The 25,991-nt window shown below is 42.6% G+C and overlaps 1 protein-coding gene across 2 annotated transcripts in view; it reads right to left on the minus strand.

Moving 5' to 3' along the window:
* Window positions 1-25,991, minus strand: part of sptbn1 (spectrin, beta, non-erythrocytic 1) — a 61,098-nt gene that overhangs the window by 15,655 nt on the left and 19,452 nt on the right. Inside the window, exons 1-25 of one of the 2 annotated variants that reach the window (XM_046065812.1) lie at window positions 25,214-25,367; window positions 24,920-25,071; window positions 24,510-24,728; window positions 23,913-23,993; window positions 23,335-23,541; window positions 22,947-23,158; window positions 21,674-21,811; window positions 20,820-20,940; window positions 20,120-20,335; window positions 19,524-19,943; window positions 17,046-17,248; window positions 16,637-16,727; window positions 16,381-16,527; window positions 15,257-15,520; window positions 12,685-12,909; window positions 11,832-11,921; window positions 11,353-11,631; window positions 9,305-9,435; window positions 8,847-9,051; window positions 7,747-8,121; window positions 7,195-7,281; window positions 2,337-2,494; window positions 1,407-1,545; window positions 834-918; window positions 531-727 (exon numbers count right to left, since the gene is read on the minus strand). In XM_046065812.1, the coding sequence (XP_045921768.1) occupies window positions 531-727; window positions 834-918; window positions 1,407-1,545; window positions 2,337-2,494; window positions 7,195-7,281; window positions 7,747-8,121; window positions 8,847-9,051; window positions 9,305-9,435; window positions 11,353-11,631; window positions 11,832-11,921; window positions 12,685-12,909; window positions 15,257-15,520; window positions 16,381-16,527; window positions 16,637-16,727; window positions 17,046-17,248; window positions 19,524-19,943; window positions 20,120-20,335; window positions 20,820-20,940; window positions 21,674-21,811; window positions 22,947-23,158; window positions 23,335-23,541; window positions 23,913-23,993; window positions 24,510-24,728; window positions 24,920-25,071; window positions 25,214-25,367 (4,596 nt within the window). Of the gene's footprint in view, window positions 1-530; window positions 728-833; window positions 919-1,406; window positions 1,546-2,336; window positions 2,495-7,194; window positions 7,282-7,746; window positions 8,122-8,846; window positions 9,052-9,304; window positions 9,436-11,352; window positions 11,632-11,831; window positions 11,922-12,684; window positions 12,910-15,256; window positions 15,521-16,380; window positions 16,528-16,636; window positions 16,728-17,045; window positions 17,249-19,523; window positions 19,944-20,119; window positions 20,336-20,819; window positions 20,941-21,673; window positions 21,812-22,946; window positions 23,159-23,334; window positions 23,542-23,912; window positions 23,994-24,509; window positions 24,729-24,919; window positions 25,072-25,213; window positions 25,368-25,991 lie in introns of those variants that run through there. The other variant, XM_046065811.1, reaches the window with a different exon arrangement.

Here is a 25,991-nt window from a genome sequence, read left to right on the forward strand (position 1 = left end):
CATATCTAGGCACACCAAATCCTCTTCAACTGTCTCAGGGTCTCATATTCTCTGGTCATATTAATCATTTGTTTCTTTATTTCTGTCACAGTACAGAGCTGCTTTGATGACAATTCACTGAAAGCTGTATTATCAATATTTTCTAATTGTTTGGGTGACTACAGACACTGCTAAACTTGTTATCTATCTGGCCTGTGATTTCTGACACCAGGAATTTTTTTACTCTTAACATTGTTGTGATTGAAACTTTACCACAAATTGAGTAGAACAGGCAGCCTTTCATTGCAGTTTTAGAGGCCAAGATCATGCTAACGATGACATCTCATGAACGCCCACCTCCTCATTAATAGGTGGAATTCAGGCTGAAAGGAGCAATTTATGACATGTTTGTCGAGTTAAAAGAGTTTGGTGATTCTGACTTGATCAAATTTCACAGAAAAGTTTTAGGATAAGGAAATGAAAATATTCCTGCATGAGTCCATTTTAAAACTTTCTCATGGCTCCAGGGTGTGAGCACACTCGAGTCTCACCGTGGTCAACCTCTCCAGAGCGGAGAAGCGTTCCTCCCAGGTGGCGGCCGACTTCTCAAAGGCCTCGTGGCGTTTGATGAGTTTCTCCACCTCGTCCACGTTCTGGCCGATCTCCCTGCTGGACAGATAGGGCTCCTGACCCAGCAGCCACGCCTCGGCCACACCTGCGTCCCGGGAGAACTGGTGCACCTCCAGGACTGAACACATACACACATGCATTTCCACGCTCACGTTCTGTGAACATATCGGCTGAATAAACTGAGACACTGTTGAGTGACTGACTTATTGGATGAAACAACTTACCCAGTCTAAGCCACTCCCATCGGTCCTCCCACTTGTCAATCATGTCTTTCCTCTTATCCGTCAACTGTAACAACTTTTCTTTAATCTGAGGGGAGAAGACATTTTAAGTGAAGATTTAAAAGTGACGTCATGAGTTTATGACAACTGTACAAAACAACATGAGCATCAATCTGGACGCTGTAATGTACATGTTACTTTGAAAGGAAGGCCTTTAAAACAAGACCGCCACCACTTCACTTCTCTTAAAATAAATATATATATATATATATATATATATATATATATTTTTTTATCCAACCTGAAATTAACACAAATACGACAACTAAACCCATAAACAAATGCTATTAATTCTGAATGAACACAGCTGATTTATATCACAAAACTAAAAGTTTAGCTGTGTTTAGTTTAGCATGAATGATGTGGATTATAAATCTGTTTTGATGGATGTGCACTAAAACTCCTGGCTTTAAACAGTGAAAAAAATACTTTAGAGAGTATATTAGTATCATTTTAAGTCCTTAAATTGATTTTATTTGAAACTGACATGTGGATATTCTGAAAATTTCTCCCCACCTCTTCTGAAGCGTAGTGCTTCCTGGCCAGCAGGGCTTTGCCCAGCTCGATGCAGGCTGTGAAGCTGTCGTTGCGGGCGTCGATCTCCGCCTTGATGCCCTGGTGGTTGTTCATCAGCAGCTCCACCGACGACACGTCCCTGAAAAAAAGGCAAGAAACAACATCAACTGTGTGAAATAAGACAAAATGAATCCCCAGCTGGATTAATATCTGGTACAACATTACTTTTGTTTAAATCAACCTGCCTACACAAAACAACGAAATGAATGCTTAGACTGATAGTATAACCAATATAAAAGACCAGTTCATTGATTACTACTGAGTATTATATAATTATAGAAAGCACTTGGATAAGGCTACACAGTCCTCTAATCATTGCTTTTTGTTTAATAGAAATGTGTTCTGGATTCAGATCTGCACTGCAACTCACAAAAAAACTAGAAAACAACCTGCTTTTCTTACTTCACGTATTAATATTTTGATAATATTTTCTTTCCATAATAAGAGATAAGATAAGAATAAAATTATTAGCAAAATTATATAAAAAGGCATTTATTTTTAGGAAATCCAAAGGGAGATTTATGGGATATGTAGTAATTTCTGGTACAAATTGATAGTTAAAAGTGGAAATTCATTGACAGAATTATTTATTTAGCCCAATCACAGCTCCTCTCTCTGTGTGCTATTTAATCAAACTCCAATTACAAGTTAGCATCAACTCGTCTTTCATCTATTTCTGTTTTATTTAAATGCAACTCTGAGGCAGCTGCGTGCTGAAGAAAGAAACTAAAAATGGCTAAAAACACATCAAACTCTCCAAACTTGCCTTTTCCTTCAGCTGAAATGTTTCCTGCTGCAATATTAACGTAGGAAATTCTTTGATATCTTGTGTGAAAAAGCTTCAAGAGAGAGAAATAAAGATCTCCCTACCTTGGATTCTCCTGGGCCTCGATCAGACGGATGACGTCCTCCATCCACAGCATCAGGTCCCGCACCATGCTAAAGAAGCGGAACTTGTCTCCGGTGTCGACCAGCTTCACCCGGCGGCCCTCCGCCGCCTCCAGCAGGTTCTTCCAGGCCTCAAGGACCTGAGGGGGACGAGATAACAAACAGCAGAGTTCAGAACCAGAGAGACCGGAGGCTGGAGTCCTCCAACACACAGAGGATCACTGTTTTAACCTGATAAATTAAGTTTTCATTTACCATAAATCAGGCCCATGATTTTAAGAATTTGCAGTTGCATTATTGATCTTCCAGCCAAAGATCAGCCAGCTCCTTTAGGGAGGAGCATCTGAGAACTTTAGAGAATAGAGGAGGGACCGCAACATGACACTATATACAGAGATTTTTGATATTGTCCCTTTAATATCTCTGGCTGTATTAGGTCATTGTAGGCAATGTTGCAAATCAGTGAGGAGGACTGCTTTATGGCAATATTGGATTTTAATATGATTTCAATGGATGTAATTTGATGTGTCAGGTATTAGATTTACCCTCCATGTTTTTAAGTGGATATCGTTTGCTTGTGTCTTCCACCTCCTCAGAATCAAACCCTCAGACCTCTCCAAAATCTGCTGGCACCAAGTGGATAACAAGGCACTGGGATTCAACGGTAACTGACAAGCTGGTGAGCTGTTTCAAGTTTATTTAGTAAATAAATAAATACAAAAAATTTATTAGTAGAGTCAGACTGATAAATCAGCGTGCCGATATTATTGGCTGATATAAGCTAATTGCAGATATCTGTGTTTATAACAGCTGATTAATGACAATTAAAGAGAAATAGAGAGATGGATCCAACTATAATGTTATGAGTGTTGCATAGTTTGTCTACCAGAGGGCGCTGTGCAGCACACAGTTTGAGAGCTCTGGAACGCAATCAGCCTACATGATCAGCGGTACTTTCTCTCAAAGTATTATTTACAACATTAAAAACAGTTTATTTTTAAACTGCATCCTGTCACGTTATCTTGGTCAGGTCTCATAACTACACATAACAAATGTTAGGGATAATCTTTGTTTATGGTATCTGTTTCTGAAGAAAAAAAAAAAAGGATATCGACTCATAAACAGGAATTTAAAATCCTCAAATATCAAAATTGGTATTCGTCTTAAAAATCAGTCAGGCTCTATTTTTTATTTTTTTTTTTTTTAACACAGTACAAGCACATTTTGCAGACTTAGATTTGAAACTGTTTAGTGTTTTTATTTTTTATGTCAGGTGCTCAGACATCACCGAGACTGTTTCGCTTAAATATTTAATTAGATAAGGAATATGGGGTTCAGTGTCTTGGAGGGTCCGTACCCTACCACACTGAGTAATGGCAGACCCGCTTGCTGAAGCAGCTTGTTGTCCAGTAAACCTCGATCCACTCGGTCAAAAACACTATAAGGTAGATGGTTAGATCTGAGCTAACTGTTAGCAAGCTAAATACCCACTAACAATATTAATGTGTGAGCATGCTAATAATAATGCTAATAATAGCTATCAGCTAAGCAGTGTTGATTATTTGCACAGATACTATGGTTAGCCAGCTACAAGCTAGTTTCTATCAATCCGTCAGATGGCTCGTGATGAACTGATCAGCCCCCACTCAGAGACAAAAAAACAACCAAGTCTGATCAATGCTGTTGCAACAATAACAAAAAGTATTAGCAGCAACTATAACACAATTGCTGAAGACCTCCAAATGGAAAGTAGAGGGAAAAATGCTGTGACTCTGAACACAGTATGGGAAAAGTGCTGCTTGTGGGATCTGTAGCAGCTTTGGGAAATATTATGAAACTGGTTGGCATTCAGTCATGTACACACAGCAAGTGTCATTTGTGTAATCTTTCAGTTAAGTTAACGGTCAAAGGTGATACTGGTGATACTTTCCAGAATTCTGTTTTCCTCGACATACACGTTCGCTAAATGCAGACATTTGTAGCCAAAACGCAACCCAAACCGCAAGTCAGACAGTTCAGCCATCACTGAATGTCACCTGACTTGTGATTGGATAGCTGCATCGCTGCACCACAACACAGATAAAAATAAATACGTCACGGTTCTACCACATTTTCCAGCCACAAGCAGCACCACAAGTCAAAGTGTCTGAGCTTCAGGAGGCAAAGCTGCACAGAAAGTGCTTTTTGTATGTTCCAATGGAAGCGTGCCGGCTGTCACTTTAAGTGTCAGCCATTCTTTTTAGCTGCAAATGTCTGCAGAATGAATGTCCTCTGTAAGCTAACACAGTAGATTTGCGCATAATCTTTTCACTCGTCTCTGAGTAACATATTCCGCCACAGATCCATCTGACACTGAGACACTGTTAACAAAGTTGATGGAAACATGGCTGCAGAGGACTGCAAGCAGCGACATTTTGCCAGCTAACAAGCAACTACATTTAAGCAAATGCGAACAAAAACATTCGATTGCACCGCTGTGTGCAGTCATGAAACATAAAAAATGCATCTTAAATTGATTTGCAAAAAGCTAAGACACTAGAGGCCTACATTTTCAGTTTTCATTTACACTGTCCGACCAAACCCAAACTGTATTTGCAAACTACTGGTAGCATTTGTTTTAACCTCCTCAGAGGCCCAGGTGAGTGGAGGTTACAGCTTATTGGTACTCATAAGGTTAGATCATCTATCAGAAAAACTGAGTTTGTATTGAGTTTGTGTCGACTTCTGTGCAAAAATCCACCCACACAGTGATCTTAGAACAATATAAAACAAACACTACAAGTATTTGCAAATCACCAGGTCTGCGACTAAGACTAGGCCAGAACTAAACTGCATGAAAATGACTAAAATGTCGCTAAAATTAATCAACATTTTAGTCGAAATATTAAAAGAAAGTCTAAAACTGCAGCCAAAATGAACACTGATGCAAAGCCAATGTTTTTGGTAAACGGAGTCTCACCTCTCCCTTTCTCTTCTGGGTGGACAGGGAGGATATGCAGGGAAATGGACATACAGGGAATGGTCAAAACACAACGCCATCAAAAACACTCAGTGCTAATTATTGTCAACAGTCCACTGTGATTGTCTGGAGACGAGAAGCGCTGGCATGTCGGGGTGCCACAAAAGTGACAATCCTCTTAAATCTGAGGTTATCGTTCACCAACATTACAAGTATTTTATGATGAGTCCTGAGATGTTTGAAAACATTACAGGTCATTAAATCTGCAGCATCTGAAAAGTCCTAGCTGGTACACACGGCGTGACACTCGTTCACCCTGTGCGTCAACTTTAAATCCAGCTTCACAGTCTCTAGGAACCCTTCCTGGAAAACAAGCTAAGGTCCCAAGAAAGGTCTAACTGCTTAGCATTAGGTTTCTAGGTTTCTCACAGAACATATTCTGATGATGCAGTATAGTAATTCTAAATAAATTTTAATCAGAGCCAAGCTAGCCGTTTCCCTGCTTCTATATTTTGTGCTAAGCTAGGCTAATTACATCCTGGATGATCCATTTTCTCTTCCGATTCTGAGGGAAAAAGATTTTCCAAAATGTCCGGCTGTTCCTTTAACCTTTTCAGCAAATGCAACTGTCTTAAATCACAAGTTTCCTTTTGACTTGAGTTCAAAACCCCTGCCCTCTGAATGTGTATTCAGACAGAACGTGATGTGAGTTTTCACATGTGTTAACTATAGATTCAGAGAGACCTGGGTCAAGCACAAAGACAAACATTTTCACCTTGAATCATTGCCTTAATTGTGAATTAGAGTCTATGTGCGTCCACTCTTGACTATGCTTTGATTTTGTATAGAATCACACTGTTTTTCGCATTACGTCAGAACACACATTTAGAAATTCAAATGTCAAGAAGTTTTGCTCTCTAATATAAGAATCCAAAGCTGGGAGACCTTAATGTTAGGAATAAAATGTATCACCAGGTGGAATTTCTTACAATAATGCAATCTGTTCAGCTGCTGTATGATGTAAAACCTTTAACAATGGGACAAATATAAAAAAGTTTTCAGCAATTCAATTTTTTTTTCCTTCACAATATTGACAATTTTGCTGACAATTTTCCAAAATGACAATCACTGTCTGACTAGAAATAGCAGATGTGGTTTGAACCTCGAAGATTAAAAGAGGAATCACATCTCAACTATAACCTAGTTCTAGAAGAAAAATGTATTTCCTTACAGGCACCAATCCGGTTAATATTCCCCCAGCTCCCAGTTTATTAATAAGGATTAATCCCAATGTTCCCACTGTGTGAGGAGACTTTATCATGGAGTTTTTCTGCATTTTGACCACGCCCTGTAAGATCTTATTATGTGTTTAGAATCCAGAGCTTGTTGTATGATCGTGAATAAAAGCAATTTTAAGTGATTTGAAGGAAGTACTTAACGTTTCGGCATCTTATGGAAGATTTTTCTCTGGGAAAATCAGACTCCATATTACCTACAAATTATTTTGCTTTACTTTCCAAACGAGTCCTCTCAGGGGCGGACAAACAGTGCAAAGTTAGTGCAGCAACAGTGCAGCATGCATGAGGAACAGAGCCTTTTGCAGGGGCTTTATTAACATTAGTGCTGGGTCCAATTCATTTCGCTTCAATCTGTAAGGGAAGTAGGTTTACATGTCAGAAAAACACTTTAATCGTCCCCTAACCCATTATAGTTCTAAACTCATGTGCCAGATACAAAAATATGTTGATAAATAAATGTTTTATATTCTCTGGTTTTCACAGCAGGGACACTGAGACTCACATTTACTGATTGAACTCAAAGTAAACTGAGCCCAGTCCTGATGCGGTTTGCGTTTCACTGCTGCCTGACACTCAAGCTCACCTCTCCTTCTCTCTTCTGGATGTCGTCAGCTTTATCTCCAGCGTAAGCAGACTGCAGACGAACTGCGTCCTCCTGAAGCTGCCGCACCTGAAAACGAGGAGGAGCAGGAAAAGTTTCAGGCTGGCTCGAAAACACACAATGAACCATTTAAACATCAGTATGAGACGCAGTTGGATCGCAGATGCTGGCTCATAGACTGACATAACATCTTCAAACAAACGCATCAAAGTTATTTGTGTTCAGCTTTCAATTCTCTTTGAGAGTTTCCTCCCATGATGCTCTGTTGAATCTTACAGCAATTTTTGGAAATGCAAAAAGTAAAAATTATGAATCTCCAGTTCATCTCAAAAGGTGTTGGATGGGGTTGAGGTCTGGGTTCTGTCTTCCTCTCATTTCAACAAAGAGACCAAACCTAAAAGAGCACAGGAATCCTTTACTTTTGGCTATATAATAATATAAACATTTAGGACCCCATCTTTGTTTTTAGTTTTTTATGACAATTACATTTTTACTTCTTGTATCAAAAGCCAATCCCAAATATAGTGCCTGTACCTGTGTCCCCAGCGCCTGAATGTCGTGTTCGAAGGTGGTGTGCATCCTCTGCAGGGTTTCCACCGTGTTCTGGTCACGGCCCAGCTCCTCGGGAAGCTTCTTGTGTTTGTCCAGGATGCGGTTGAGGATCTCCTTGGCGTCGTGGTAGAACTTGTGGAGTTCGTAGGAGGCGGCGAGGATCTGCGTCCGGGTGTCGATGAGCTCCAGCAGGTCTGCCCAGGCCTCGTTCAGGCCGTCCTTCCACTCTGCGATGGTGGCAGCGTCGCCGTGGCCGGTGTTGATCAGCTCGTCCGCCTGACGGTTGACGGTGTCCACGCGCTCCTGGCCGATGTTTCCGGTGTCACGGGCAAACTCCCTGAAGCGCTCCTGCAGCATCTGAAGAAACACAAATGTTAGGAATAACAAGATGAGGTTTGTTACGAATACAGAGCTTCTGAAGAGGCAACATCCTTGTCTACGCCAGCTGAGTAATTGGTGAAAGCAGCACAACGACAGCAGCTTTCCTCCCGTTTGGCTGTGATCAGTTTTGTGTACAGTACACTGGATTATTGAGGGTGACACAGACACTGTAAACGGATACTTGTCACTGTTGACTGTTTCTGAATGACCTCAAACTTAATATATTTGATAATTTGACATAAATGCTGACATGTGTGCCATAAACTAATATCATCTGACATGTAGGCCACATATTCAACATTTATGTATCCAGGTGCAAGAAAACACAGATGACTGCAGTTAAACCAGATCTTCTTGTTTCCTCTCAGTCTAAAAAGTGCCTTTCCTGGAAACAGTATTTTTTAAATCCCATTTTCGCCTAGAAACAGTTTTTCAATAATTAAAATGACTGCTGAGAAGAATAAAAACTGAAAATGTAAATCTAATGTGATCAGATATAACCCTACCTTTCTGAAGTTTCACACTTCTAAACAGGGAGGAGTTGTCACTGTCAATTTAAGCACTTTGTTAGTGTCCATTAAATGAAATGAGGCTACCTTTCATTATAAAGCAATACAATCCAGCTTCCAAAACAAATCTCCAAAAATGAACAGCACTAATATGGCATTTTCAGAACACACTGAAATGTGTGTTGTACTAACGGTGACGTGTTCGTAGTCCTGTCCCAGCTCGTGGGATCCGGCCACCACCTCCCTCTCAGCGATCCACTGCTCCAGGTCGTCCACCTCCCGGTTCAGCTGGAAGAGACGGAAACGCTCGTCCAGCTTCCCCCGACGCTCCTCCGACAAATCCTTCAGCCCAGCATACAGCTTGTCCACCTGAGACTGACGCATCCCGATACGCTCACTGCACGAGGAGGAGAGAAGAAATGTTACCGTCTTTCTTTCATTCACTCTTGCTCCTTTCTGTCTCCTGTTCCTTCCTTTCCATCCATCTATACTTCCTTTTCCTCACCCTGTCTTTCCTTTTCTCCTTCCCTTGTCCTTCTTTGCTTCCTTCCTCCCTGGTTAAAATGTGAAAAGCTTCTGCATTAAAGAAGCAAATAGTCCTCGTCCTGACTGTGGCTCTTTACATGTAACCCTTGACCCCCCCCCCTCACCTGTCGGGGTGTTCGGCGGCCACCAGGCCCCGGCTGGTGCTGGAGAGCTGGTGGACGGTGTCGGCGTAATCCTCCACCGCCTGCTCCAGGATCTGATGCTTCTTCAGCATGGCCACCGAACTCTGCTCGTCCTGAGACACACAGAGAGATTTAGCTTGTTATTTTGTTTGTTGCCAAGTAGAATTTAACAGACAAAAGAAGAAAACTCAACGGAAGGATCACCAATGAGTGGACAGACAACTGATTCTCGTATAAATTAGGACAGAGAGACAAAACAAAGATGAGAAGGGAAAGAGAATATGAAGTGGAAAGAAACAGTAAAAGGGGAGAAATGAGATCTGGAGAGATTTAGGAAAATTAAAAGGCAGAGACATTTGGAAAAACAATAAGGACGGAGAGGGATGGAGGAAAATCAAAAAGTGAAGTAAAAGTTAAAAATAGCAGAGAAACAGATTTCAGTAAGAATGAAAAAAGAGAAGAATAAGTAAAACAGATGGAGGGGGAAAGAATTTAAGTAAATGTACCTCAGCAGTTAAATTAGACTCGATTTACAGATTCGTTTCTTTCGTGAAATACTGTAGTAAAAATTGTTTCTCAGTAACTGGTGTAAAATTTCTGAAACGTTTCACCTTTACAAGCCAAAAGTCTTAAGACAAACACTAAATTATACCATTGTAAAACCCAAACTAAAAAAACTCAGAGGTAACTGAAACCATCTCATGTATTCACAGTCAGGTACCAGAGTTTTTAATCAGAGTATTGTTATAATGTGTACTGACCTGCAGAGACAAGGGCAGAAACATCAGACAGACTGACGCAAACACAACAAAATGATGCACAACTGATACAAACTGAGCAACTGGCAGGTGAACGAAAACTAAAACAAAGAAGTTGAACAGGAAGTTTTTGATCCACGGGGTGGAGAAACCGAGCAGCAGGATCCTGAATACTATGATTTTAAAGGTTTATCTGCGTGACTGAAACTGTTTTTCCAGTAACTCATCAGCTCTGATCTAACAAACAAAAACACTAAATGTCTAGAGCAGTGGTCGGCAATGGGCGGCCCGCGTGGCCAGATTACTTTAATAACGGGAAAAAAACAAAGATTACAGAAGCTGGTGCTAAAACACATCTTAGTCGTGACAGCAAAAGTTACTCACATAATCACCTACTCTTAAGTGATTGTGCCTACTACATAAAAGAGCGAGAACGTCTTTGCAGCAGTACTTTATGTCGTGTTTAATTGAGAGCTTTTACTTTGAAAAGTTCTGAAGTAAATTCAAAAAAGTCTTTTGCTTGCTTGACACACCTCTGAAAAAGCAGTCAAAAAATGTGAGATTGGATTCCCCTCAATATAAAGCGATCTCTTCATAATCAAATTGTTGAAAAGGGAGAAAAATAATACTTGCAACAAGTGGACACACAACCCTTTGAACGGGAGTCCTGATTGAGCTAAACAGACACACAGCAAATGACGGATTATAAATGGTAAATTGACTATGTTCTGGGCCGCCATCTAATCTAAAATTTGACTTATTTGCCGACCGCTGGTCTATATTCATGTTAGGGAGGCTATGATATTCATTAAAGAGGTCTTATTATGCTCATTTTCAGGTTCCTAATCTTATTCATGGGTTGTACCAGAAAAGGTTTATATGGCTTCATTTTCAAAAAACACCATATTTTTTGTCATACTGCACACTGCTGCAGCTCCTCTTTTCACCCTGTGTTGAAGGCTTTGTTTTAGCTATGGAGTGATACATCTTGTCTCTAAATGGTCTTTGTTGGGAGTTGAACATGCGCAGTTCCTAGTTAAGGACTACTAGCCAATCAGAAGCAGAGAAAGGCGGGTCAGTGAGAATCCAGTAAACTCGGTTTCGGTTCAGCTGTACATGTTGCCGACCAGCTTGGCAACATGGACTGGAGCGACAGTTTCAGAGTGGTGAGTTATTAATCTGTAACAAAAGGATCTTTCATCCATAAAGGAGAGGGAAAAAGGCAAAAAGCAGAATACCACCTCTTTAACACCAGAAAAAGTACACCCTCACCTTGGCCTTCTCCTCTGACATCATGTAGAGCTCCTGTTCGCTCATCCAGGCCTCGGCCTCCGCAGCGTCGAAGTAGTACTGCTGGGCCTTGTGGGCCTCGCTGAGGCGGTCGTGCCGCTTCTCTGTCTCCTTCTTGATCTGTACCCACAGAGACTGGAGCTCGGCGAGCCGCTGACGAATCAGGTCTGCCGTCGGGCTGTCCTCCCTTAGGACGTGCTGGCTGCGCTCAAAGATGTCGTCGTAGCGCGGCTGATGGCCCTGGATCTCCTTCTGCAGCGTCTGCAAGGGTCAAAGGTCACAGAGAGGGCTTAGTAAGAGAAGCAACTGCAAGTTTCTTCTCAGGAACAGGAAATTTGCGGTTCAGTAGTTGATTTAATCAGCTGAAAATATGTGTTATAGAAGTTAAATATTCTGTGTATTCACAACATTAAAGTGATTTTCTTTCATATAAGAAGGTAAAGGTGTGTGTGTTTATGTACCTGGTTCTTCTTGATAAGCAGCTGTACAGTCTGTAGGTTGTGTCCGTGGTCGGTCGATGTGGCCAGAGGCATCCTCTCCTCAACCCAGAGCTGGAAATACACACACATGTTTGTGTTGCATGGCAGTTTTGATATGAACATTGAGGCATGTTCTCCATCACTGCTGTGAAAATGTGAACCTGTCCTTTAAGGAGGTCACAAGTCAAAACTATTGGAAACACTAAATAAAGAATCCTAAAAACAGCTAAAAAGGCAAGTATTTTCTTTACCTGTACTTTGTAAAATAAGAAGTAGTACCAAAAACAGAAATCTGCTAGTGTCAACTCACTCCACTTCCACTCTGAAACTTGTGGAAGAGAAACTCTGCTGTCAAACTGAAAGGCTCTGCAGGACGTTTACAGGAATCCATGAAGAAACACTGAGCTGTTTCTCCATCACTGCTGCTTAATGAGCTAGTACTACTACAACTACTACTGTAACTACAACAACTAATAATACTCAATTTGTAGACTTACTACTGCTGCTACAATTGCCACTAACACTGCAGTAATTGTTGCTGCAGTCATTATTATTACTACTTTCCCTGCTCCACTCCTAATACTTATTCCTACTACCACTATTACTACAACTGCTGCTGCTACAACTACTGTTAATATTGCTATTGATACTACTTTTACTGCCACCTGTAATGCTACTAATGACGGTCCTGATACTGCTGCTACTACTACTACTAATATTTCTGCTGCTGCTGCTACTTCTGCTACTACAACTGGTGCGGCTGCTGCATCAGTGTTTAAAGGTCAGCGCTCTCCCGCCGCTCTTGGACTCGTCCTGTCCGAGACGCTCTACTTACGATCTCGTCCTCCATGTCCCTGTTGAACTGGTGGATCTCTCGAGAGGCCATGAGGTTGTCTCGTCTCTTCTTCAGCGGTGCCTGGAGGAACTGGAACTTCCTCTCCACGCTGATCCTCTGGCCGTCCACCTCCTCAGAGCCTTTCCCCTCCTGACTGAGGGCCTGAGACTGGCTCTGCAGCTCCTCCACCTCCTTCTGACGCACCTCCACCTGGCTCTCCAGGATCTGCAGGAGGACAGTTTACAGGTCAGACGGGGAGAATGTGCTGCTGCATCAGTACAGATACATGTGTTGTAAAGTTAATATAAAATAAAAACGATTTACAAGAAATACAGGACAAATAATACATTAAAAAAGTTTAAATCAGATGCGGTTGAAAACTCTGGGAAAAGTTGGTAAGTGGACCTTGAGTTGAGATTTTTTTCCCCTGTAAATTAGTGAAATTATATAATAGGATACAAATAAATGGGGGACAAAGATTTGAAGTAATACCTACAAAAATGTTTTTAAGATGTGCAAAATTGAAATAATTTAAATCAATGAAACAAAAAATTAACTATATAAAATAAAAAAAGAACCACATTTAAATAAGGAGAAAACAAAAAACAGCTGCTACAAAGATCCTTCAGTTGCCTCATCTCATCTTCTCCTCGGCAGAGTAAAAATCTGTGTTAACCTCCCAAAAACGGTCTGAAATAAAAACCGTCTGATCCGGCTTTACAGAAGAAACAAAAAACACAGGTAGAGTCTGAGTTAATACTGGAGCAGAGAGGAAGAAGAGGAGGAGGTGGTGGAGAGGAATCGCTTCTGTCTTCTCTCTCTGCTTAACAGATCAAACACTCCGCTAATGATCTCCCTCTAACACTTACTCTCTCTCTCTCACACACACACACACCACTCAGACACAGTGCTGGCTTGAAACACATCAAATGAAAGATTACATAACTGCTGTGAGTGAGAGTGTGTGTGTGGGTGAATTATGTAAAGGGTGGTTAGACTATTCTTTCTCCTTGCATGACTGTAAACATGGAGAAATTACTGAAGAGGTTCCCTTCAGGAATTTCAGATCTCTGGATCACAAAAATATAAATTGTTTTGCTGCAGGGCTACATTCAAATTTGACCATTCACTGTCAGTTTCAATAGAAAATAATTAAATGTAGAACCTCAATTAGGTGCCAAGGTAAAATTTAATAATATTCTGAAGTTTGTTTGGAGCCGTAAGTGAGAGGAAGATCCGCTCGACAAGATGAATTTTGTGCAAATATGTCCCCAAGTCTGATTTTAAAAGGCATTACATATTAATGTGAAAGAAAATGTTCCTTTAGTGCCATTTCTTCTCTTGCCGCTTGTCCAACAAGAGAACTGCATTCACCTACCAAAAAGCCCAAAACAGGACTGAGAGTCTGCGGTCGTGCTAGCAGCTGTGAAAGGCTGCACTAATATACAGAACAGTGCTTTTGGCTAAAGTCTAACATGCTGATGATGACAAAGCCAATATCCTGATGTCTAGCAGGTATAATGTTCATCAGCACTAAACACAAGGAGGCTGATGGGAAGGTCAGTAGTTCCGCAGGATTTTTGGTCATAAAACCCAAATATTGGACTAATTAAAATGCTGACCTGAGGATGGCGCTAGATGGAAAGTCAGAGGATCGCTGAAGATATTACAGGTTATTCTGAGGGGAACATTTATGTCTGAACCACATCACAATCCATCCAACAGTTTTTAGTGAAAAAATCCCCTGAATGTTTCCCCACATAGTGTTTCCCTTTGCTGAGCTGTACTCAGTGAGGGATACTAACACATACCCGTATGACCTGTCTGACTCAGACTGCTGACCTCTCATTATCTTCATGAGGCTCTTTAGAAGCCATTTTTACCAAAGACTGGATTTTGTCTTCCATCTCTTACAGGGCCAAACTTACATACTAAATTAAGTACCAAAAACAGGAATGACCGTCCCCAGACTCCTTCGTTAATGGTATAAATGGTATTGTAGGGGCGGCTGTGGCTCAGGAGGTAGAGCGGGTTGGCCGTTGATCGGAAAGGTCGGCGGGTTCAATCCCCGGCTCCTCCAGGCTGCATGTCGAAATGTCCTCGGGCAAGATACTGAACCCCGAATTGCCCCTGGCGGCTGTTCCGCCAGCGTATGAATGAGTGTGAATGTTAGTTTCTATTTGAGCACTTAGGCTCAGTGTATGAATGTGTGTGACTGGTGAATGCAGATGTAGTGTAAAAGCGCTTTGAGTGGTCGAAAAGACTAGAAAGGCGCTATACAAGTACGGAGCATTTACATTTAAAAAGTGTGAAGTTCCCCTTCAGGGTTCATCGTTTATTCACCTTCACTCTGAACCTTGTGGAAGTGAAACTCTGCTGTCAAACTGAAAAGCTTTACAAGACGTTTACAGGAATAAATGAATGAAGACAGTCAGTAAAAGACAGCTTAGTTATAACGACACAGAAAGAGCTTTCAAAAAAAAAACAAAAACACAACATCCTCGTCATACGCTTGTTAACGTGCAGTTCCTGTGAGGATCTGAGGAACCTTCGACCTTCCCTGGCTCCTCACCTGCTGTTTCTTGAGCATGATGTTGACGGAGGTGAGGTCTTTGCCGTAGTCGTCGGACTGCAGCTGTCCCTCCAGGCTGGCCAGCCACTTGTCGAGGTCGGCGCAGCTCTGGGCGAACAGCTCGGCCTTGTTGGCGTCAAACAGACACTTGGCCTTGGTCTGGGTGGTCGACTCCAGGTCCTCCCACATCGCCTTCAGGGATGCAAGCTTCTCTTTAACCATGGCCTCTGTCTCCGGTTTCTCTGCCATCAGCGCCTGCCCGTCCTGAAAGACAGTACTTGTTTTTTAAAACTCAGCTCTGATTAGCTAATGAAAGCATCTTAACAGTATGTCTACTTCCTAATATTAGACAACCAATCAGTTCATTAATCAATATCAGCACAAGAGCAGGGCATCCTAAAGCATCTTAAGGCTAAGATGATCACAAAATCCATCTCATCAGCCTTCTTAAGCTTAAGAAGTGTTTCCCAAAAGCATCGAGACTCTCTTAGAAATGACGGAAGATTAATGAGATCCTGCAGGAGGAACCAAAAACGACATGTTTTATTGAAGTTTTTATTCAATTTTAAGTCTAAACTTTTAAATATGTATACGTGTTTTCCAATTTAAGTTCATGATAAGAGAGTTCAGAGATGTTACGAGTAACGTCTGCCTCGACCAGCAGCTAAATCCACCAAAGTTTACTTTCTTAAACTGACGTTCACCCTGGAACATGAATAACATCTATATTTTAAGCATAATTATTATTTTTATTTTTTTAATCAAGCTTAATAATTAATTAACGCCATTAACGTCATTAATTAATTAACATATCATAAAATATGCTTAAATAATAGAAAAGAAAAAGGAATTTTACTTTTGATATATTGTTGCAGCCATTCAGAAATTGCATCTTAAGTTCTGCTGGGCTGTTTTGTAGGAAGATGGTCAACTATGTTATATTGTAACAAACACACTTTTAATCAGCAGCTCACGTCACATGACATCTTTGGTTAGTAGTGGTGTAAACAGTGCTCTGTTAAAACATTCAGTCATTGTTGACCCTGAATCAGCTGCAAAGAGGTAATGATGCTGCAGAGAACATTTGTGTCGCTGCATCGTTTCCTCCTCTCCTCCGTTCCCACCTTGTCGATCTTGTCCAGCCACTCCTTGTTGGACTGCAGCTCGGCCATGAAGGCCTGGTGTTTCAGCCACTTGCTGTGGAGGTTCCTGGCCTCGTCGTACGACATGTCCTGAGCCGTCAGCATCTTCTCATTGATCCACAGCGACAGCTGACGACACACAAAGAACAATTTACCTCAAATAAAAAAAACACAAACACCAGTACTCAGACTCTCCGCTAAGCCCCTGCAGGTAATCTGAAAAGTGTTTGTGGTTTACCTCCTGGCAGTCCTGCAGGAACTTCTGCAGGTCTCTGTTGTCCTTCAGCCTCGTCAGCAGGTCGCTGGCAGCTGCTCGGTTCTTCTTGTGTCTGTAGAACAAAAGTCAGAAAGCTCTGAGCGGGCCGTTTTAACGCTGCTGCAACCCCGTAAACAAATTTCATGTTTCAGATTTCCTACGCATGAGATCTGTGATGTACAAAAAATAATCTCATATCTTTACATTTTTACTTTGTCGGACCAGAAGAAATTCAAGCAAATCGACCCATTTGAAAAAGATTTAAGCACTAAGTGTTTGCTTAGTTGATTAAAAAGAATAATTTAATTGAATTAAAATGGTAATTTTTCACTATGGCACAAATATATCACAACGATTAACACAAGTTCCCCAGACAAAGTCACTCGCTCACCTCTGGTCGATTGAGTCCACCTTCTCCTGGATGCGCTCGGCATTGATGTTGCCGTCGGTTACCAGGCGCCGGCCGGTGTCGACCACGCTGCTGATCTTCTCCTCGTTGGCGTCCAAAGAGGTCATGAAGTCCTCCTGCTTCTTGATGGCGGCCTCGGCCCCCTCCAGAGTGGTGGGCATCTCAGTGTGAGCCAGGACGTACTCCTGACAGACGAGCACACAGAGGAGCCGTCAGAGTGTAATTATGAAGTGAAACGGAAAAAAGAAACGTTGTAATTTGTGTGAATGTAGGCATTTACTTAATCTTTAGAATATGTGTCTCTTACGTTTCTTTTTTACCTCACAGTGTGATTTGAAACATACAGAAATACAAAAACTGTCTAAACTTGTTGCTGTAATAAAGTCCTTCTACCACTTGGTGGCAGCCTCTGACCTTCTCGTAGTGAAAAGGCAGAGATCCAGTTCTGGTGCATGGAAGGACCCGAGGTGAAGGACAGAAAGTCAACTGATCCCACGCTGAAAATAACTGTCTTGTTTTGTCCGACCAACATTTCAAACCCAGAGATATTCAGTGAACAAAAGAAAAGCAGGAAATCCTCCTGGATTACTTTTTTTGTACATCAATTAATCAACAAATTTGTTCTAGCTCTACTTCGATTCATTTTTTTAACCGCTTATCCTGTACAGGGTCAGATAGGGTTCGAGCCTATCCCAGCATGCACTGGGTACAGGGTGGCGTACACCCTGGACAGGAATACCGTGTGTGAAAGAGATCTGGGCTAACCCACGTAATGCTGGACTGGACGAGCGCCCAGTGAGAGATTTATCTGCAGATCACAGTGAGTGTGTCTGTGTGTGTGTCGGTTCACTCGGTGGTCAGATCACATGATAATAACCACATAAAATCCCAGTCCCTGTGTGATGTGAGCTGTGCCTAGTTCACACTACAAGATTTTAAGCCCAATTTGCTGGTCGGTGAGCTCGGCGACCGTCGGGCACTGACGCATCGCAGACGCTGCCAGATATCTAGCATGCCAAATATCTGGAGGAGTCGGCCGACTCGACATCCACATCCAGCCAATGAGAGCAGGCGGCTACTTTTTCATTGCAGAACAAATTTTACTCGCCTCTCTCTGTAGCTCAGACGGTGTGTGCAGATCCTTTCTTTCATCCGTATTCTTTGTCTTTATAATTGGTATCTTTATAACAGTGGTTCTCAAAGTGGGGTCCGGGGACCCCCAGGGGTCCTTGACAGGGTCCCAGGGAGTCCCCAGCAAAAAGGGGAATAATTTATTTTCACTATAATCCCATCCATTAGTAACACAATAACTGAATGTATGACTATTTCTGGTCACGAGTTTCATATATTTTCTGTAATAAAACGTCTAAAAACCCCAATATCCTATCAGATGATCAATCTTGGGACAAAATCGTATCAAACTGGGGTCCGTGGTCTAATTTGTGTCAGTTAAGGGGTCCTTGATGTGAAAAAGTTTGAGAACCACTACTTTATAATAACAAACAACAGCTGTTTTGCGCGTGGGTTTACGTCTTTTCCCGTTTCACATTTCACGTGTGTTTTCTTGACAAAACGCAGTTTGGAGACCAGCGTCGGGCGACAGAGTCGTTGTCAGCTGGTGTAGTGTGTGACCCCCCGTCACCGATCAGTCACTACGACTTCAAGACTCCCGTCACTAGACGGCAAGTTGTGTAGTGTGAGCGGCCCGGCCATCTGCCGACGCTGAAGGTCGTGTAGTCTGCAGGAGCCTTTAACAGTCGGTGATCTGACCTGATTTGCCACTAAAGACATGATTATTGGTTTAAGGGAACACTGCAGGAAATAAATCTGTCTTCTCCAGAGGCAGATTGGAGGATGGATCTCAGTTTAATCTCTCTGCCTCCAGTAAAGAGAGAGGTTCATGTGTTAAGCCTAGCTTAGCTCAAGATCAGAAGTTGTGAGATGTCTGAAGATTCTCAAGTCATCCAGGTCATAGTTATCCAACGAAGGGCAACTGGACTTGGTTTAAGATACTGGAAGACGTTTCGTCCCTCATCCAAAAGACTTCTTCAGTTCTGACTGACTGTTGTGGTTTCCCCTTTTACTGCAATACAATCAAAGTCAATAAAGTTTTTCCTCAAAATGTCAGGCTCTCAGTTAAAAATGTCCTGAATTGTATTTTGATGGCACAAAATATAGTTTAAGTGGGAAGATATTTAGGCTAAAATAAAGGACATAGGGATGTGTTTCTGAGCCTATAACACCTTGCTGTGGAGGCTGCTGCTGCCCTCCCACAGCTCCATACAGGCTCCATCCCCTTTTACCTAAACTGGTTCCAAGTAACTGACAAAGAGGGCACAACGTAGAAAACTCGAGGATTGTAAATGTACCTGAGAATGCAGGTGACAACGTTCACGCTACAGACATGTTTTTCTGTAATCTGGGGTTCACACCTAAGCTGTGAAGACATCACAGGTTTACCTGGTTGTTCAGGAAGGCCTCGGCCTGCTTGGTGTCCCTGAGGAACAGCTGGTAAGCGTGGGACTGGGACAGCAGGTTCTGCCGGTTCTCCCACATCTTGTGCAGCTCGTTCCAGCCGGTGTCGAGCGCCTGCAGCCGCTGTCGCAGGAACATGTACTGCGCGTCCGTCTGGCCCTGCGTCACCATTTCGCCCATGTCCCGCATCTTCTGGTAGTCCTCCTCGTAGTTGTGGATCTCATTCTTGATTCCCTCGTGCTGGGCCAGCAGCTTCTCGGCCTCGGTCAGCGTGTTGGGCATGTCCTCGGAGGCGATGGCCGTCTGCGTCCGCGAAAGCCACGACTGGAAGTCGTCCAGTTCGCGCAGGAACTGCTGAAGCTTGCTGGCCTCGCCCAGGGACTCCTCTCGGTTCTTCATGGTGTCCTATAAACAGAAAACAGAGCGGTCGTATATTCACTGAGAAGTGGGGTTTGTTTCAATCACAGGACCTTTTAAACACTGAACACAAAGCAATATTCTCTATGAAGATGTGTCAGATCTTAGATTGTACACAGATTTTACATGCTCCTGATCTTATACTGTGACAGATATTCTCTTACCTTCATCTCGTCCCAGACTCCCGTGATCTCTGCCAGTCGTCCCTTGATGGCCTCAGACTGCTCCGGGTGTTCTGAGGCCAAACGGTCCGCCTCTTTTCCCAGGTCGCCCAGCTTGTCTTCGATGGCGGCCAGGTCGCGCTCCATCCCCGTCAGCTTCCTCTGCAGAGCCATGACGCCGGCCAGGTCGTTCCCCAGCTCCTGGGTCGACTCGATCACCTAAAAGGCGGACAGGGAGGGAGGGAAGGAGTTAGACAAAAGTTTAAATTAAAGTTCAGCCTCCTCATTTTGCTAAACACCACGCTGATGGGACATTCTGAGCCTTCACAATGTCAAAATAAAAAGACGATTCTGCAGTTATAAGGACAAAGATTTCTAAGCGGGTTTGTGGGTGTTTATTTGTGATGGACATGGACACGGAGATAACGACATCCTCAGGAAGTCAAAATGAATCTAAAAATATGTGGGTTCAGATTTCAGTCAGTCACTGCTGCAGCTCCAACTGCTGACCGTGTTGGCAAGCAGCCAAACCAGCGACCACACCAACTTCCTGTTGTGTTTTAGCGCCTTTTAAAACCTGCATTCATCGGTTTCTTTCATCTCACACAGGACCTTTACCTCACGTCTCTCCCTCACAGTTAAAAACACCGGCTGCAGTGGATTTAGGTGCTGTAGGAGCAGACTGGTTTTGTTCTGTTGGTACCTTGGTCTTCTCTTTGATCCAGGACTTGGTCTCGTTACACTCCAGGTGGTAGTTCTGGACGCCCAGAGCCGAGCTCAGACTTTCTTTCTTCTGGTCCACCAGATCTCTGAACTGACTCCATCTGGACGGACAGACAGAGACACCATAAGCAACCATATGAACTACTACTGACGCTTAACCAGGTACCTGCAGGGTAATGTTGAATGAATTTATTTGGCTCATAATTAATTTACCTGTTCAGTCACAGTATTTTTACACGTTTAATCAGTTTATTAAAAGTTTAGTTACTATTCAATCACTGATTTACCTGTTCACCTCCCTTTAGTTATTTTTCTAGATCCATTTTTACCTAGATTAAATACCGGATAATCACAGTTAATTATTTGATTAATTCCAGTTTACCGTTCCTTTAAAATCTCACTCATTTCAGTTTCCCCATCAGTGTCCATATTATTAGTCTCTACTCAAGTTAATTCTTTAATCCCAATTTGTTGCTTGTATTATAATTTATTACTATTATAATTTTTTTATCATTATTATTATCATCATCATTCATCACCTTCTTGATAAATTGATGTACTTTATATTAGTTCCCTGTTTAATCCCAGGTTGCCTGATTAATCCCCCATTAATGATCACTGTTTAGTTCCCTTTGTAATCCTAGTTGTGATATCTGCTTAATCCCAACAAATTACCTGATTATGGTGTGGTGAAACAGCTAAATTACTCATTTAATCCCAGTTGCATGTACAGTTGGCGCTAAATAACCTGTTAAGTCATTTCCCCTCTTGATCCAAGTTAGATTTCCCCATTTAATCCCAGTTTATGAGCTGCTTTGATGCCAGTTGGATTACCTGGTGTTGAGTTTGTCCTGCTTGGCTTTGATCTCCTTCTCACTGGGGTGTCCGCTGTGGATCAGCTGCCTTGCAACCTGGTTCACCACAGCAACACGGGACGCCTGGTTGTTCATCTCCGGCTCCAAACTCTCAAACCTGGACAGAGACGGCAAATTCTGACTTTCATATTTTATAAAGTGGCAAGTTCTGTCAGTAACACCTCATAAAAAGACCTAAACCTCGCCAGTGTGTGCTTTGTTGGACATGTTGAGAATAAATTAACTTTGCTTTGGTGCCTTTCTGCTCTTTTATTACTGTGGGCTCGATGTATGGAGAGCTGACAGGAAATTAGGAGAGAGCGCGATGAGGAAACAAAAGTTCCCAGTCATGCTCAAACCAGAGACGTTGCAATTAACTGTTCAGCGTCTTGAACTCCCACAAGAAAACAAACATTTGTATGTGTTCAGCACCTACAAAAAACAGGTTTGATGTTACTGTCAGGATCAAACATACAGTTTCAGGTAAACGTGAAGTCTAGAGCACGACGGATATTTCAACTGATATACATACACAAACATGTTTTATAAGTAATTGTGAAATGGGGTGAGTGGGACATTTTGCAGTGTAAAAATAAGACATTTACTGTGACTTATTGGCCAATAAATACGCCGATATTCATATATCTGGATTAGGAAACAAAGATCTGACAATGTGTCGGCCGGGCTCTGATTGGGAAGCAATTAAGACGCTCAAATATAATAAATTCAACAGGTTTCATGAAGCTAATGAGAGAAAGAAAAAGGGTTTTGGTAAGTGTGAAGATAAGTGATCTCATCTGCTGCTGCTGATGTAACACACACACAGTTAACCAGCGTCTGGGAAACGATCCATGTGATGCTTTGCGGTCGGACAATATGGAGAGACAAGTAGCTGAAAACCAGAGTCAGAGGCTTTTGTGAACGAACTGTGTAACCACAGTCCAAAACACACTCCACATGCACACAACACACACACACACACACTGCCTCTTAAACAGTGTGGAACCTGCAGTCTGGTGTAAATAACAGTTTACTGCTGTGGTTCCCACAGTCTGACTGTGACCGTCTCTGCTGCAGCGTCCAGACAACAACCAGGACAAAGTGACGGAGTTAAAGCACCACACTGCTGCTTTTACACGTTTCAAAAACAAAAGATTTCTCTCATTATTATTACTATCAAAGATGGCACCGTGCAGTAAACTCCTGGTTCAGACTCCACAGACAGCTGTTTGACTACACTCTCTGGTTCTCACCGGTGCTGGACGACCTCCAGGTCCTCCAGTTTCTCAGGGATCTCCATGCTGTTGAGCCACTGCTCCTTCTCGTCGATCCAGACCTCGCAGGCGCTGGCTTCACTCAGCATCTTGTAGAGAGCCAGAGCGTCCTGCAGCGCCTGCTTCCTGAGCCGCGTCAGCTCCACCACCTCCTTATAACGCTCCTCGATGCCCGCCAGCCTGCTCTGAACCTGAAAACACACAAAGGCCATCAGCAGACCAACAAAAAACAAACATTCAGTCTAATACTTCACATGAAGGAATAATGGACCTCAGAATGACTTTTACATTTAACGCTCCTTTAGGGTATAAGAACAAATTGTAATACAATGATTCAGATCTCTTCCCAGCTCTGTCAGAGTTGTACCTCCTCAGAGTTGGCCTTCTCGGGCGGCAGCGTGCGGGACTGTTCGTGCAGAGCGTCGATGACGGGTCGGTAGCTGCCGATCTCCTCGGCCACGTCCTTGTGTTTCTTCACCAGAGCCTGAGTGGAAAACTCGTCGTGGCCGACGTCCACGCTGGAGACGATCCGCAGCACGTCCAGCATCCACGTGTCGATGTCGTCCGCATCGGCCTGCGTGCAGGAAACAAAAAAATAATTTATACTCCTAGCTGTGACAGATGTCGTAATTTTTCCAGCAAACAGAATACTGTTTGGTTCTTTTCTGGATTTGTTTTTGTAGCCTGAGCTGAAAATGAATAAATTCTTTTCAGTTGCATTTTTTCCCCCCCAATGTTTCTCCCGATGTCTGACCATAAAATAATAATTCTTCATTTTTTTCTAGGAAACAGCAGTAAATATTTCTGTCTCTCTGGCTGCTAGATAACTAGGAAGACTCGTACAAGGCGGAATACACACCGAGACAGCAAATGAAAAACGTAGCTTTGTGCTTTCAAATACAATCAATCAATTTCTACTAGAAACTATGAAAAATGTGTTTTCACCTGGAACTGGTGCTGGTTGCAGGCCTCCTGCAGGCGAGCTTTACGGACGGCAGAGAGACGCTCCAGAGCTGCCCACTGTTCCTAAAGCGCAGCGAGAGGAGGGGGGAGTAAAGGGTAATAGTAACTTTGACTCTGGATGTTTGAGGAAGGATTTACAAAGGTGACTAAAGAGACTCAAGGTTTATATTTTGATGTAAATGGTACAAACAAAAAAAAAAGAGCACATGAATGTTTACAAAAGTAGAGGATTTTATACAGAGCTGACGGTAAAGGAGACACTTTATAGTTTTATTAATCAAATATGGCTGCTGTGACCATTTCCCTTCAAACACAGCCAAAAAATCCAAACAACAGGATATGTATCACAATTCTTTAATTTCAAAATAAATGCTGATGTAGTCAGTGGTAAATATCCTTGAAGACTATATGCATAAAAAATAGCCTCGTTAGATCCATTTCCACTGGACAAGTAAACCTACAGTCGTGTGCTGAAAAGACCTCTGAAGACGTAATGAAAGGCACATTTTTTAAGTCCTTTACGGTTTTATTTTTAAGCTTCCTCATACAGGTGAAAGTCCTGGTACAGGTGCAGCGTACCTGGATGTCCTGGATGCGTTCTTTAATCTTGTCGGCTCCAAAGTGGTTGTTGGCCACCAGCTCCTCGCCCTGTTTGATGGTCTGCTGCTGGAGGGCGGCTCGCCCGCTCATCTCGTCCTCAAAGGCTTTGTGCTGACTCAGCAGTCGCAGCGCTCCCGTTAGATCCTTCCCACAATCCTCGGAGGACAAGATCTGCTCTTTCTCCCGGATCCAGCCCTCCTACAAACCGCACATTACATTTGGTCACTTGGTTGCAGCACTAAAGCACAGAGTGAAGTGATTTAAACAAAGATCTGCAAAATGTGATCTGCAGTGTCTGACAGAAACAGAGAACAAACTAAGACTGATGTTTTTCATTTAACTGCCTGGATAAACCATTAATTAATCACAATAAAAGCAATATCAATGACCTCTTCGGCCATTTCCCAGAAGAACTTCCAGAGGCGACGGGACTCCTCGAGGCGAGCTCGCCGCTCAGCTGCCAGCTGACTCAGCTCCTGGTAGCAGAAGTCCATGTGAGCGACCCGATCCCTGATGATCTGAGGATCGCAGGGCTTATAACCTGAGGAGGAAGAAGAGGAGATGTGGATTGAGCAGGGCAAAGAGGAGAGGAAATATCACAGATTTCTGTCTGAAGGAACACCAGCTAAGAGCAAACTAGAGAGAGACAATGGGAAGTGTCTTCTTCCATCCGTCTGTCTCACCGTCCATGTCATCGGCGAACTTCTGAGCGTTGCTGTTGACGTTTCGGACTCGGTCGGCCTGGATGCTGATGTCGGCCTCTACCAGAGCGTGTTTCTGCAGAAGATCCTCCACGCCCAGCAGGTGTTTCCCATAATCCTGAGAGAGCAGCAGCATCTGCAGGGAAAGAAGCAAGGGCCAAAGGTCAAAACATCTTCTAATGAATAAAACACACACATTGGATTATTAGATTATTTTTAGGTGTTAATTCAGTTTCTATGCTGCATTTTGCAGCAAGTCACTGGATACAGAAAAATCTGCTGGATCGCTTTACAGCACAAAAGAGACAGAGGGCAGGTGGAACTCATCAGTAAAACTCATCAAGTAAAACTTGATCTGTCCCCTCACTGTGAAACCAAAGATGAATCACATGTTGTGTCTTCAAAACGAACAACTTAAAACAACTAAAAATTAAAAAATATTATTCACTTTAAAGTCGTCTTTCTACAGTTGAAGATTCAGTATTTGCTCTGCTCTGGCATTCTTCAAAATGTTTCAGTAGTCAGATGTGTTTCAGTTTCACAACCAAGGCAAACTTTATTTCCCTGAAAACTTCCTTTGCTCTTAACACTGAACAAAATCTTCTCCCTTTATCCAACATAGACCAAACCAAATGTTTAACAAGAACTCAGCTCACATATAACACAGTTGAAACATTTAAAATCTGGAAAAACTAGGAACCAGACCAAGATTTTAGCCTCAACTACAGACACGTTTCAGTCTGACTGGTCGCCGCCTCCC

The sequence above is a fragment of the Micropterus dolomieu genome, linkage group LG12 (genome assembly GCF_021292245.1).
Source record: "Micropterus dolomieu isolate WLL.071019.BEF.003 ecotype Adirondacks linkage group LG12, ASM2129224v1, whole genome shotgun sequence".
NCBI classification, from domain to species: domain Eukaryota; kingdom Metazoa; phylum Chordata; class Actinopteri; order Centrarchiformes; family Centrarchidae; genus Micropterus; species Micropterus dolomieu.